The sequence below is a fragment of the Gymnoscopelus microlampas genome, assembly GCF_963454915.1.
Source record: "Gymnoscopelus microlampas genome assembly, chromosome: 9".
NCBI classification, from domain to species: Eukaryota; Metazoa; Chordata; class Actinopteri; order Myctophiformes; family Myctophidae; genus Gymnoscopelus; species Gymnoscopelus microlampas.
In genome coordinates, this window is record NC_139946.1 from 27198117 (window position 1) to 27213672 (window position 15556).

The following is a 15556-nucleotide window of genomic DNA, read 5'->3' on the forward strand; positions in this document are numbered from 1 at the left end:
CCAAAAAAGTCCTTGCGGTCTTGTTTCCATTGGGGTCCTAGGTATTCAATTCATCAATTCATGCATTACTGAATACATGATCAGGGACCATATATATGCAATACCTCCACGTTCCACCATTGGTCCACAGACCACCAGTTGAAACCCCCTGCGGTACAACTTAATCATAACTGTTCATGCCTCGGTACTCTGCCCCTCCGCATCAGCAGATGGCAGTATTATTAGCACTATCATGCGCCAACAAAACTGTAACCGAAGAAGAAGGAGAAGGGTGAAAAAAAAGCAGCAGAAGGCAGCCAGCCAGCCAGGCCAAACGTCCTCCTCCTCTAGTGTGTGTGTGCGTGTGTGTGTGTATGTATGTGTGTATGTGTGCGTGTGTGTGTGTCCCACTAGCCACTAGGTTATGATTGACAGAGTCAGCAGAGGTGTTTTATTATTGGCATGCTGTACGTCGCGATCATAGACCCGCTCCTCCAACACTACTGTGATCCAGCACCCAGGATGAGCTGCAGCATGGCGGGTCGATCAGCCCACATAAAGAGCAGCCTCCTCCTCCAACAACAACCGTCAACAACAAGGACACAAACATCCTCCTACATGGGGCTGTTGAGGATAGTATTTATTGCTTTCATCCACGCGTCGCAGGCGAACAAGCAAGGTGGGTTTCTTGTTCTTCTGGCCGTTGGTCGTTAAACCCGTTCAACCACACTTAAACTGGACACAACGTCAAGGGTGTAGGTTAATGTTATTATGGAGTCAGTGTTTATATTTACACACACACACTCACTCACTTTATCATTCACTGCCTGCTAGCTAATGCAGGGGTCTTCAACAGGGGGTCCGGGATCCCCTAGGGGGTCCTCAGAGTTACTACAGGGTGGCCGCCAAATCTTTATGTGATATGATATGATATGGTTTACATTAACCACTTGAACCGTAGCATCAATTTTCTGAGGAGGACGTAGCCAACAACAAAAAAAAGCTCACAACGCCTCGCACTGCAAGGCGTTGTGAGCTTGTATATCGGTTATTTTATATATATCGGGGTAGGTGTAGATGGGGGAAAAAGAGCAGACCAAGTTGAAAACAAAAAAAGTTTAATCTGAAACACAATTTTATACAATATAGAGGGGGTCCCTGCTTTATCTCTCTCTCAGCTAGGGGGTCCTTGGCCTGAAAACGTTGAAGACCCCTGATGTAGGTTAATGTTATGGAGTCAGTGTTTATATTTACACACACACACACACACACACACACACACACACACACACACACACACACACACACACACACACACACACACACACACACACACACACACTTTAACACTCACTGTCTGCTAGCCTTTGGGTGCTATGCTATATATTATAGCTAATACCTTTGCTAACCCTCTCCAGTTCTATTCGTAGCTTAACGTCATTTTAGTTATGTGCTGTTCTGGAATGTACATCATGGCTCCTGTGAACGGTGCATTCCAAATGAGATTGGAATATATCATAAGTTACTGACACAGATCCTGAAGGTTGTCATGTTAAGCAGCATTTAGCTGCTGCAGGCTAACGTTAGCTTGTGTTTTTTCAGTCTATCTGAGGGGAGAGGCTAGTTAGCATAGATAGACCAGTGGTTCTCAGTGGATTCCAGGGACTCTCTGGGTTCCTTTAGTTTAGGGGGGGTCTAAATGGACCCCTTACAAGTCTGTAACTCTGACAGTGTACAAATGAAACCAAATGAACCCTAACGGGTCCATTTGGTTCCATTTGTACACTGTCAGAGTTAAGGGGAGACCTTGAAAGGTACAAGTTTGAGAACCATTGAGATAGACCACAGCTAACCAGTCAGTAACACTATCTGATGTGTTGGAAGGGAGGTGACAGGTGTGGTTTATAGATTAACTTTATTGTAGTTTTTCCTGCAGGGCTGTCAGATAGGAAGGAGGTGGTGCTTTTGGTCACTGACTGTTGGGTTGGTTTAATGTAAACGTGGCTGATTGACATATAATGATCTAATACACAATGATTTCATCATCATCAGTGCTACGTTAACTCTGAGCGTGTACAAATGGAACCAAATGGACCCTTCTGGTTCCATTTGTTGTATACATTACTTTCGGATGTTACATGTTAAAATTTGGTTAGTTAACACCAGCAATATACAGTAGAGAGAGAGAGAGTGTTGCGTCACGCTTTGATCTCGCCGCAAATTGGGATGTTGCCTCCTGTAGTTCCAAACATTGGAACTTCCTCATTGAGATAGAAAGAGAACTTCCGCTTTCCATTCTTACAATGGGAGTCAACGCTAGTATCGTCACTTTCATAGTTCACGCTGGTTAACACTATTGGTTTTATAGTGTATTCGACTAGCTGTATGGAATGACATGGGCTTGATCCACCCTCTCACATCATCCCTTTTAACAGATCAGATATAATATGACAACAATGTTGTGTCAGATGTGTCACTTTAACACGTAGCTCTCAGAGAGTTGTCAGTCTTGTCACCAGATTGTTGTTGGTGTTAGTAATCCTGAGAGACCTTTATGGGGCGTTTGGGTTTCAACAGCAGCTGTGTCAGATCTGAGATCTTGCCTTTAGTGACCCTGGCGGCTTATTTTGTAAAGTCACCGAAACTAAATTGAAGGGACTCCTAGGTAACGCAGACCTGTCACAACAAGGCAGCGTGGTGGTGGTGACACTTTCTGGCCAACTGTGCAAACATCTCATGTTCATTAAACGTTCTCGTAGCTCTTGCGGTGCTCTCGTCCTTATAGACACCTATTAGTCAGCTCTATATTCGCCAACACACACCTGTCACAAATGGCTCAGTCAGAAGTAATGACTGGACAAAACTGTCACCAGAGCCCTGCTGTCTTCTTCACTGCTTAGCACAGGTCAGGCAGGGTGACCTAGGTGAAACATATGATGATGGTACAGCATAATACCTATTGCACAGTATCAAAATGTAACTGAAAAGGCTGATCGAGTTGAACTCGGCTAGCTGCTGTGTTGGTTTTGGATCAGATATATTCTGGTTTACCCACTGTTAATGAAACGCCACGGTCTCTGTCCACACAAGTATCTTGTTGTTGTTTTGTAGCCCCCCCCCCCAAAAAAAAGTGTGTGTGTGGGGGGGGGGTTTAGCCTATATGTTGTTATACCTTTAAAACCGGGAAACCATCTGTGTCATTTTAGATGTTGCTATGTATATAGCAACAGGAATTGTCTTTAATTCTTTGAATAAAAAATTGAAGATTTTCTGAAAATGTAGGATTAGGATTTAGAAGGCGTTTTTAAAATCGGTCTCAGGTCTAAATGGGTTAACTCACATTACTTGCTAATTAGCTCTCTAATATAAGTAAGCATAGGTCAGTTCAGGGGCACCCAGGTACATTTAAACTTAGAGTTTTGTCCCTGAAAGCACCCATAGGCTTGGCACTGGGAAAATGTAGCACAGTGTGCCACAGATTAATTATGCATGTTATCACAGTTAGCTAAATTGATTGCATTAGTAATAAGCCATTAACGCTTTCCATTGTGGACATGCTAGACAATTACTCTGCCACACTTTACGATAAAAAAACAAAGACATCCCTGTATATGTCTCTTGAAACAGTCTTTTCAAATCCCCTATGATTTTGTAATTGTTTGTTTACCATACTGCTAGACTAATTAGGAAGAACCCTGAGGTGCTAATGAGTTTGAGTCTTTATGCTGCTGGTCCCGGATTTCACTTTCACAGTAATATTTCAGTAATTATTTCATGTTGACTTCAAGGCTTCATTTCGATAATAGTTGTCTTTAGATCTAGAGAGAAAGAGGCTGTGTCGTTCCCTTCTGAGCTACTCAGCACATTTCTGGGTTGTGTTTGCTCACAACGTTGCAACATACTATCTTTTTCTATTCTACTGTATCTCAGATGGATGGCAGGCATTAACCACATACTGTACGTCCTATATACTTCATTGTCAACTAATATCAGATCTACAAGCTCACAACGTGTCACGATGCAACATGTGAACTTGAAATGTTTCACATATAATGACATGTCCAAAATAGGGATGCCAGGTTGAAAGTGGTTGATAGTGGTTAAGGAAATAGTAGTCTGTAATGCTCTCCACAGCTTGAGCAGTTAATTCCTTTTTGAGTACAAATTGTTCAAAAATGTGTCGCCATCAACTTGTGAAAATCAGCGTGGTTAGATAGAGGTGTGTGCAATACTTGCCTGCAGCTGTTGAGAGGGTTCCTACAGGTCTGAAGATGTATGGAAAAACAATGACATTACTGTACAGATGTGTGCCTTGAACATTTTTGAAACTTCAGGAAAGTAGGGCTGGGTGATAAGGATAAAATAAATATTTTTGACCAAATACCTCGATATTGTGAATTTGTGATGATGATGTCATTTCTTTCATCCCAAACATTTTGAAAAATTATATTCTACAAGCTCACAAAACATCACGCGATACATGGTATAAAATTGGGCTTAAGTGACTAAATCCAGGAAAATAAAATGTTCATATCACAATATTATGGTATCCAAAATCTTAGACGATATGTATATCTCATAATGACGATATCAATATTATTCTAATTTCAATATATTACCCAGCCCTACAGGAAAGTATATTCAGTCCCTCTCTGTATGCATGATTGTACATGATGATAGATTGCATCGCACTCTGACTTACAGAAGCAATATTTTGAGAGAGGATTTGCTATGGAAATGAGTCTTGTGTACAGTATCTCATTCAGTGACATGCAAACAATCAGCTCTCCTTGTATTCACTTTATCTACTTGTATTGTTTATTTTTCCTGCTATGCATGAAGCTGTCTCCAGATAGCAAACGTGGGGTTTTCACTTGAGTAGTCCTAGCTTTAGTTGTTCCCTCTACCTAAAGATCACTTCAATGACAAGATGAGTATTGCTTCTATACCAATTTGTATTTTCATGCTTATTTTCACAGCATTTATTCAGTCAGACACCATTCTAGAAGTGCTACATTTTGGTGAAGGAAGCCTCTTACAGGTGAGAAACAAGGTTTACATTATTTTCATAAATGTTTTCCTCCTTTTCATTGAGATAATCTATTTGTCACTATAGCAAAAATGAATAGGTAAAGTCATTCATTGATAGACACACTGCATTATTTTCAGATAGAAGATTATATATATATAGCTCTATGTTACAGTTTCATAATGCCTTGTGTCCCTGCATTTCTGTTCACAGGCAGAGTCTGACATTGATTTCAGTTTATTTCATCAAAAAAGGTAAGTGTTTATTTTGCTTCCAGAGTTGAACATGCAACTATTTGTAAAACATTTGTATTAATGCCATTGTGAAATGAGATGTGATTATGAGACATTATGACGCTAGCAACAAGAACGACAAACAAAGATTAGATGGGAGTGACGCCTATTTGGTTACATGCAAGTGTACATGCAGGTTTAGCCTGGCAGCTTTTACATAAGCCAAGTTGCATAAATCAAAACAGGCACGAAGGCAGGCATCCATTCCACTTGTCATATCGATGTGATTATAAAGATTGGAGTTTAATTGGATTACATAACTGTGTGTCTGGCCTTGGCCTTAAATAGTTGTCTTGCGGCTGTATGTATCATCCCTTTACATTACTTGTGTTTGTATTGCTGACCGAGAGAGTACAGTAACAGTAGGCCACTCCTGTTTTCTCTTTGCTTGCTTGGTAAAGATGTGAAGCGTTAAGTTTACTGAGGCCTTGTCTACCCTTCTGACATTGACAAGCGTCCCTGGTTTAGTCATACCTTCCTCAGAACGAAGATCGATTAAATGTCAAACTCAAGTCTCGAAACAGATACATCTTACATCTTGTACATTATTGGACAACTTGATGAATGTGCTACTCTCCCCGCCTCCATCCATCACAGAGACAAACATTAGTTCCTCACAGTTGAATACTAGTACCAGCCGTAGTTGCAGGCAGGTGTCGCACACAGAAAATAGCTGATCTGCAAGCTCACAACAACGCATCGCAGTGCTGTGAGCTCGTAGATTGGCTACTTTTCGGTGCGCGACACCCGCATGCAGCTAAGTATAACTCAGGCTATACAGTAATTCCTTCTGAAGGCCACCTATAGCTGTGAAGGGAGGAGACTCATTTTTACAGCACCCTTTATGATGCCTCCCACTCATTTTTTCTTAACCAATAAAACCTTGAGAGGAAACAGTCCAAGTGTCTTCCTGTGATTGGCTGAACTGAGCTGTTCCTTTCTTTTCTTTTTTTTGCGTGCCAAAGCCCAGGGGGGAGAGTTACTTAGAGCGTAATTTTTTTCCAGATTGACAGAAAGACTAGAAATCAGTTTCCCGGTTTGCTAGAACAATTCACAATCACAACAGGGACATTCCGTATAGACTCACATGTCCATTTTTTAACATTATGAGTGTCTTTCTGTGTCAGGAGGACTTGCACACGGCGTGCAGATAACCTATCCTCACTGCCTATTGTTTGTAGGACAGTGCAGAACGTCCCTGCCCATTTTGCATGTACAGTACACGGGGGTTATCTTACACATTCACAACGTGATCACTCCCACAACACAGCCCAGGGCGGAGGCCTCCTTGCTGGTTGTTTCTGTGTCGCTTTCAGAGCTTCTCTAAAAACACAGAGCTTCCCTTTCTCTAACCGATGAGCTACTTTTACCAAACGTGACTAGTAGTCATAGTGGGGGAGAGGTTATTGAGTGTGTGTCAGTGTATACTGGAAGTTGGCAGTGTTCCTCTCTCAGTGGTTGAGCGCTCTTTCTCTTTCCTCACTGTTAAACTCAGCCTGAAGAAGTGAACTCAACTGTCCCCTTATACGTCAAACCTGAACTTTTCTGTAGTGTTATTCTCTCAGTTTTCGCGTAGGTTTCATCCAGCACACTAAGCACTTCCTGAGGCGGTAGAACATTTTCAACTTTGCCTACAGTAGCCTCGAGCGCAGGTCACAGCTGCCGGCTGGGTTTGTCTGCTATGTCAGTACGTGGTCTCCCTTCGTGTGCTGACAGGTTCCCCTCGTCGTGGAATATTGTGCGATATTCCGTTCCCAGCTGAAGGTCAGCCTGACACTGGATAGACCACGCACACATGCAGGTCTGAGGCCAAGAGGCTGAACCTCCCATGACCTACTGCTCCTGTTACTCACTGGACAGTCTGCAAACACCCCCCCCCCCCCCCCCCCCACACACACACACACACACACACACACACACACACACACACACACACACACACACACACACACACACACACACACACACACACACACACACACACACACACACACACACACACACTTTCTTTCCAAATACACCCGGTCTCGGATCGTGTTAAAGACTTTTGAAAATAAAGCTTCCAGTTGGAGGCAACCTCATAGTCAAGTGGTACCACACAGGCGCGTATTGCCCTGATCAGCGAGTCCCCGGTTCGATTAGCGGGATGGCCAGACCATTCGCTGAATATCATTCCCCCTACGTTTTCTACAAATTTCTCTCTCTCCACTGAAACTGTAACATAAAGGCTTAATAAGCCCTATATACTTTGTTGTTGGACAACTAGTGAAAACTGCTGATCTACAAGCTCGCAACACGTTGTGAGCGAGTAGATCTGCAATAATATATATAAATATTATGATTTATGTCAATTAAATTTGCCCAAAATATGGATGTCAAGTGGTTAAAACTGTCCAAAAACATTTACTTAAAAAAACGAAATAGATGAAGCTTCCAGGTTATTGAACTGGCTTCAGCAGTATATTATATTCAGAGAGTTGCGGACAGACGGTAAACAATAAGATGAACCAGAGCAAAAATAACTAGTTGTTCCTCTAATTACTTGGTCAACATAGAGACTGCTGGCAGCTGGGCACCCACCACCGTGGGGTGTTGGCAGTCATTGTGAAGCTGTCATGCATGGGAGGGTCTCTGTGTGTGGATCATTATCAGCCCCCAGGAGATGAAATCCACCCCAGCTCCAGCTAGTAGAGCTCTCTCTCAGAGGAGCCTGCTATTGTCATTGCCACTGTATTATCTCTTCTACAAACTACCTGGTAGATTCTATGTGGTGTTTGTAATTCATTATTAGGGGAGATTTCTCTTGGCTGCCAGTACATCAGCATGGGTACTCATTCACCCAGTAATGTGGGAAAGAAATATTTTAGAACTAGATTTAACTTACAATAGCCTACTAGTTAATAGAGGAATTCTATCACAATTGCCGCTCTGAAATGTCTTTTTTTCGTGGGGTCCATAACAGAGTTTTTCCTTATGGTCACCTCTGCTTTTAGCTTAGCCCCAAAGATGATCCATTCACTTCCCTGTGAGGAGGGGCCTATCTATTGTTAGGATACACCTGTTGTCAAGCAGGTTTGTTGAGCTGTAACCCATCGCTTATGCCCTGAGCTCACACCTGTGAATCCAGCCCTCAACATTGTTCTTGGCTTGCCTACATGTGACGGAGAAACTCTAACCTTTTAGGGGCCTTTTCTAGTCTGAGTGTGACGAAGAGAGAGGCGTCATCTCTCCGAATTCCCTCTCCATCCCTCTTGACACTATGGAGTTTTATCAAGGTTTTTCACGTGGATGCTGCCTTCTACCGATGGGAGCAGTGCTCCATAGCGTTAATCCATCAGAGGAACTAGTAGCTGGGGGTCATTCTGCTTGACATCACGTTTTGAACGTTTGCATCCATTTTTGGGGGACTTTCTTTCACACACATGGATAATATTTTGTCTAACCTGCTGTTTTTGCTCCTATCATGTCTTGCCTGCAGTGCGTCCCCGCACCGTGGGAACTGTCGACCTATACGATTTGAACCTCCAATGCTGGACTTCCACGAACAGTGAGTAGGCTACGTGTGTGTGTGTGTGTGTGTGTGTGTGTGTGTGTGTGTGTGTGTGTGTGTGTGTGTGTGTGTGTGTGTGTGTGTGTGTGTGTGTGTGTGTGTGTGTGTGTGTGTGTGTGTGTGTGTGTGTGTGTGTGTGTGTGTGTGTGTGTGTGTGTGTATGGGTGGTCTCTTTTCTAACTTAAATCCGTTTTCATTTTCATTATGTGTACTGTTAAAGTGGCAATATAACACACTTCAAGCCAAGTAACAATGACTGTATTAATTTAAAAGCTATTATTAATTTATAAATAAAATTCATAAAAAAAACCCGGACAGAATCCATAAAATCAACGAAGTACAGGTTACATCTTCAATTAGTGGAAACTGTTCCTGAACCATTTTCTTTCCACACATACCTCAAGGACAGTGTGTAGACCGGTGCTCGGTAAATGCAGATTGCATTCCAGCACTGTACGATGTGAGGAATTGACATCGAAAGTATGATGATGTGAACTACTACTAGTGCCAATCAAAAGTGCATCATTAAATAAGTGCCTTTCTTTGACACTTCATGGTACAGTATGCTCTTATCTTTAAACAAGATATATTTTTAGAACCACACGGGCAACACCCAGATACACTGGACAGATTCACTAGATCACATTCCATGTTGACAATGGGTGCAGCGCCCATGTGGCGTGACCCAGCCTCAGGTGTTGCCTTGCCACCGTACAGTAAAAAAGCCAACAACATGCAGTGATTCAGTATCGTTGAGAAGGGCTGCTCAGCCTGTACGTTTTAGTTGACGATTTATTGTCATGCAAATAATTGCAATTAATGATTTTAATTGTGTTTTGGACATGAGTATTGGAACACATGTTCATTTATTGTTTTTATATTATAGGTAAAAAACATACATTAATGTTTTCCCTTTTAGACTTTGTAAACAAAAATGGCACACTGCAGATCTGACAAATAACTTAAATATACAAACACATATTAGACAGTTGTCCAAACTTGTTTTCTGCTCCTGAGGAACATATTTAAGATAAAATATTTTCTTTCTACTGGAAATCTTAAAAGTGTTAATGGTCTAGTCTAGTGTATCTCAGTCAAAGTTTGATACATCGGCCGCAATTGGTTCAACATGCGGCAGCTAGGCTCATCACTGGTACTAGGAGATTTGAGCGCATAACACCTGTTTTAGCTGCACTTCACTGCTGCCAGTCTCTTTTAGGATTGATTTTAAGATTTTACTGCTAACTTTTAAAACTCTTCCGGTCTGGCACCTAGCTATCTAATTGATACTGTATGAGGTCATCTGTTCTGGGATTACTGGTTGTTTCTAGGTCTAGGTTAGTGAGGTTAGTGAACAAGGGAGACCGGGCCTTTGCCATCAAGGCCGACAGACTGTGGAATAGCCTACCAGAGGACCTCAGGTTAGCTAGCTCACTAACCCGTTTTAAATCTCTTTTAAAAAGCAATACAAAAAGTCATTTTTACTGTTAATAAAAGTGCTATATAAGGTTTATTATGTTATATACAAAGCCTATTACTGAAATATACCAAGAAATCAAAATAATTGACAAGAACAAGCCATACGTAATAACCTTATACTTATAGTTATGAACACTTTTGCCAAAATATGGATGCCAGGTTGAAAGTAGTGAAAAGAAAGTGGACAACAACATGGACATGATGATGGAAATAAATGCTGTTTTTATGGTGTGGCTCTGCAAGAGGCTAGCCGTCTGTCTGTGAGTGTGTGTGTGTGTGTGTGTGTGTGTGTGTGTGTGTCTGGGTGATCACACAAAGCGCTGGATCGATCAATGGCAAACTTTGTATGCACACTTGCCAGTATGCCACAGAGGTACCATGACTATTTATTTATGCTTTTCATGTTTATTTATTTTTAAAGTTAAATATTTTTAAGTTTAATTCTATAATGGTATCAAATTTGGCAATTTTGACAATTGGCTAAAAATAATTCATTAATTAATTACGTACTCAGGCAATTATTTTATTATTGTGACAAGTCTAAGGCCCCTTTTCCACCGTGGTTGAACCGGTTCGGTTCTTTTTTCCTGCCTAATTTTGAACCAGTTCTGAGTGTTTCCACTAAACATGAATTGGTTCAGAATCAGAACCCTGAAAGTTGATTTGGAACAAAAAAAAATCTTGCCCTGAACTGGGAACCAAAGTGGGCGTGTCACTATTCTACAGGTTGGAAGATACAGATGTGATATTAACAATGGCAAAAGCCAGTGAAAAATAATCATTAAAAAAAATAAAAAGGGAAACCGTAACTGCCATTGACGATTGAATTTCCCCTGTGAAATGGACACTTCAACCGGTCATACTCGATTGCTGGTCAGGCCTGGAATCGAACCTGGGGCAACTGGGGACTCCTGCTCCCCAGGTAGGCTCTCTAACAATTCAGCTATGCCTGCCCCAATTACAATGGTTCTGCTTAAAACTGGTGGAAACGCAAGCCGGTACGCTGCTGGTTCCGTGAAAGCACCAAGGTTCCAAGAATCTAGAACGGAACCATTTCTAGAACCAAAGTTATTTTCTTGGAAAAGGGGCCTAACAGTGATTCAGTATGACTGAGAGAAGGGCTGCAGACCTCAAACCAATACTCACCCCCCCCCCCCATCTCCATGTGAACTCACCCAGCTGTCTCTGCCTGTGTGCTCTCCTGTCCAACTTTCTCAGTAAACAGTCGCCTTATCAGACACACTTGCTTGAATTAGCACGTTACCTTGAGAGATTTTGATGAATAGTACCATACAATGAACCTTCCCATGCAAGATGACGCGGGCAGTTTGGTTGGTCAATGGTCAGCTTGGACGCTTTGCCTCACTTGCATTGTCCCCATTTCCCTCCTTTAAATAAACACTGATATGTAAGCCTATCTAAATTACATTTGAAACATTGCATTGTTTTTTAAGTATTATAATTTTTTGGCATACTGAAGCCTTTAAATTCCATGTCAGTTTTTAAGTTATCATTTCATAGGTGTACACTATGTTGAATTGAACTTATTCTTTGTATCACTTTTTATTTCTTCCTCTACAGGCCTGTTGGAATGCCAAAAATGGAGAAAGTTTATTTACATAATCCTAGCTCAGAAGAAATTAGTTTGATATCAATATCAGCAACAACATCACATTTTCACGCATCCTTTTTCCAGAATAGGGTAAGTAGCTATCAATGAACACACCCATTAACACTGATTCCCTTCTGACATGTATAACTTTACAAAACCACACTGCATTTTAATTTATTTTTTTTCCCATGAAAAATAAATGTCAACTTCCAGGTGATTTTCCAGATTCAGATCTTTGAATCTTCAGGAAGTTGACATTCGTATTTTAAAGAAATGTAGAGTTGAGTTTTGTAATGTGAAACATTGTCAGAATTCACTTTGTTTGCGTTTGTTTGTGTGCTAAAAGAGTGACATCTCGATCTAGGCTATTTTGTATTGTATACTATTGAAGAAATCTCACTCATATTTGGAGTTATATCATGGCAAGCTACAACCCAGGCCTCTACCAAAGTGTAATTTTGCTTTAAAACAGCTAGTTAAATGCATACTTGAGCTGTACTTGTGACTGTGATAAATTAAACTCATAACACCTGTTCCTGACTCGGACAGAGCGGACAGCATGAGCTCTAGTAGGAGGGTTGGCCTGGCCTTAGTTCATCCATGATGTACGTAGCTTCCTGCACTGTGACCTCCCACTCGGGTTGTTCACTTAAGGAGCGCTCCAAGTTTGGATTTCCTCCTAGTTTATTACACTTGTGTTAAAAATAGGCCGATGTCTTAAATCATAGTGATGACTTGAAACACACTTGGTCTCAGGCCTGGGAGATCATACTGTTGCATATATGTAGTGTGGTGTGTTACATTACAAGATTTAAATTATTAATGAGCCTATACGAGTATTACAAGCCTTACAAAGCTTGGTTGTAAAGTGTTTTTTTATATAGATGCAATTGCATTTGTTATATATTATTCGGTATATAACACATGCAATAATGTTTTTATGAGGTGCAATTTGGTACAATGTACAGTAGTGGCTTTTGATTTGCTACTTTTGTTTTCTTATTGGTTATTTGTTTATTGTTGTGGGCAACTGTGAGTATGTGTGTGCATGTGTGAAATGTCTGTTTTTAGGAGTAGCACAGCACACTCTTTTTACCATAATGTGCAATGACAATAAACTATTTAAGATATAGTATGTATTTACTGTTAGCTGACTATGCTACCCAGAGTGCTAGGGTGCTTGTATAAAAAAAGCTGTTTGGTGAGAAGAGACACTGACTAAAACTACTCCAGTAGAGTCTCGGATGTATAACAAAGATAATTCCTTCTGTCTGGTATGATGTTGTATCAACATTTTGTATTTTCTTCTCTTTTCTTCCAACAGATAATTCCACCTGGTGGAAACACGTCATTTGATGTTGTGTTTCTCGCCCGCGTAGTGGGGAATGTAGAAAATACTTTATTTATTAATACATCGCATCATGGACTGTTTACATACCAGGTAGATGCCAAAACATTATCTCTCTGCGACTCTTGTCTTGTGTTAAATGTATAGTGCCAGCAAAATTTGACTGGTGCGCTAATATCGTGTTCCCATCTCTGTCCTGCAGGTTTTTGGGGTTGGCATCCCGAACCCTTACAGGCTACGGCCCTTCATAGGGGCCAGGGTCCCAGTAAACAGCAGCTTCTCCCCTTTAATAAACATCCACAACCCGCACAGTGAACCTCTGCAGGTAAACCACCATCAACAGCACTCGATGTCATCAATCTTGAGCTTGTTTGATTAAAGTTAGTGAAAATAGAATTACGTCAGAGGAATATTTAATATCGTCGCTGTCGGGCATAAATAATCTCCATATTTCATCGTCTTGTTTTTTCATAATTAAATGAAGGCCCTATGTTATACTGTCGTATGACAGTGTCACACAAAAGTAGTGAAAATAGCCGATGTACAAGCTTGAGTGTGTGTGAGCTTGTATATCTGCTACTTATGCTATTTGAATATGTTTTAAAATATTTGGAACATTTTGCCTTTTATAAATATTTATTATTTAACCAATAAAAAGTATTAACAAGAGCCTGATTATTAAATAATAAATACACTGGATCCATTGGAACACAGGTTATTTTTTCCATTTCCTGAAAAGTAATCAGTTGGGACATGCAAGGTTTCAACCCGACAGCAACGATATTTAGTTTTTTCTTCTTACCCCCAGGTTGTGGAGATGTATTCTAGTGGTGGAGATTTACATCTAGAGCTGCCCACAGGTCAACAGGGAGGCACTGGCAAATTATGGGTTAGTTCAAGCTTACAAATAGACATCCACTTCATAGCACAACAGGAAGAATTGAGTCAGTTCAACCCTTCTGATGTTGCCTTTGCAGGAAATCCCCCCATTTGAGACAAAGGGGGTGATGAGAGCCAGCTTCTCATCCAGAGATGTAGACAACCACACAGCTTTCATCAGGATTAAAACCAGTGCCCCCGATGAGGACCAGTTCATCATCCTCCCTGTTGAGGTGGAGGTCACTTCAGGTGTGTCTTCTCATCCCACTACACTATAAAATCCTGTGTGTAAAATACAATTATTTATTAGTAGTAGTAGTGCAATGCCCATGCAGGGCATGGCTGCCGTTAAGAACGCATGGCCGGTTGGAGCGGGCTGGTTCTGGAGTACCGATCATTCGATCGACTTCACACTTGACACTGGACTTGCTTTGGTCCTCAGCAATACATCCGTGAATTGTGAAGGCAATTGGATGAAAGCTTTGTGAAATAATGTGTGTCAGTTCAGAGCGGGACGGTTCTGGAGAACCGCTGATTTGGATGACTTCACGGTAGACACTGCAATTCCTTGGGTCCTCAGCGATACACCAAGTGGAGTCGATGGAATGAACGCTTCTTGAGATTTTATTATAGATAGATTTTGTTCCTGGTCAGTGTGTCTAGTAATTTACATCTGTTTATATATTTGTCCTGCTTTTGAATTTGCATTGCCACCTACATTTTCCGTGTTCCATTAACTTATATGAAACTTAACTGTTCTTGTTTTGTCTATTTGCTCCCTCTATACAGCACCTGGTATATATTCATCAACAGAGATGCTCGACTTTGGTACGCTACGGTCACAAGGTATGGAATACAGCAATGCTTATGACAATTTGGATAAAGAGTCATGAGCTGAAAATATTATTGAGTAATGTTTTATTTATTTTTTCTCCCTGTCTTTCTATTTATAACCAGATCGACCAAAGCAGTTAAATTTACATCTTTTAAACTCAGGAGCAAAAGACGTTCCCATCACAGTGAGTGTCCGGGTGCTTCTTCAGTTCATATATTACAAGCTAACTCAACCGCTGACCAGTGAATAAACAAGAGTTTTTGTGTATGTTTTCCAGAGTGTACGGACGACCCCATCAAATGAAGCGGTCACAATAGATTTTAAGGCGATAACGCTAAAAGCTGGAGAAAGTAGATATACCAAAGTTGCAAGTATTAGTTTTGATGGTAAGTTCTTTATCAAGCCTTTCAGTGTTATTTGTTATTGATGTAATACTAATACTAATAATAACGATGAAGTCATCATATATTACTTAACCATGAGATAAAAACTGTTTCTTAGAATCTGTCTTCGGTCAATTTGTTTGGCAAACAGTTGCTAGAAATCACATTA

The 15556-nt window shown here is 40.9% G+C and overlaps 1 protein-coding gene across 1 annotated transcript in view; it reads left to right on the top strand.

Annotated features, from left to right (window-relative positions):
* The first annotated feature begins 306 nt into the window (after nt 1-306).
* The window catches only part of tmem131 (transmembrane protein 131), a 35568-nt gene continuing 20318 nt past the window's right edge, over nt 307-15556 (top strand). Inside the window, exons 1-12 of the mRNA XM_084065880.1 lie at nt 307-658; nt 4959-5020; nt 5222-5262; nt 8780-8848; nt 11912-12032; nt 13267-13383; nt 13493-13615; nt 14099-14179; nt 14268-14418; nt 14959-15015; nt 15127-15188; nt 15282-15390. Of these exons, the coding sequence (XP_083922006.1) occupies nt 442-658; nt 4959-5020; nt 5222-5262; nt 8780-8848; nt 11912-12032; nt 13267-13383; nt 13493-13615; nt 14099-14179; nt 14268-14418; nt 14959-15015; nt 15127-15188; nt 15282-15390 (1210 nt within the window). The 5' untranslated portion in view covers nt 307-441. The remainder of the gene's footprint in view (nt 659-4958; nt 5021-5221; nt 5263-8779; nt 8849-11911; nt 12033-13266; nt 13384-13492; nt 13616-14098; nt 14180-14267; nt 14419-14958; nt 15016-15126; nt 15189-15281; nt 15391-15556) is intronic.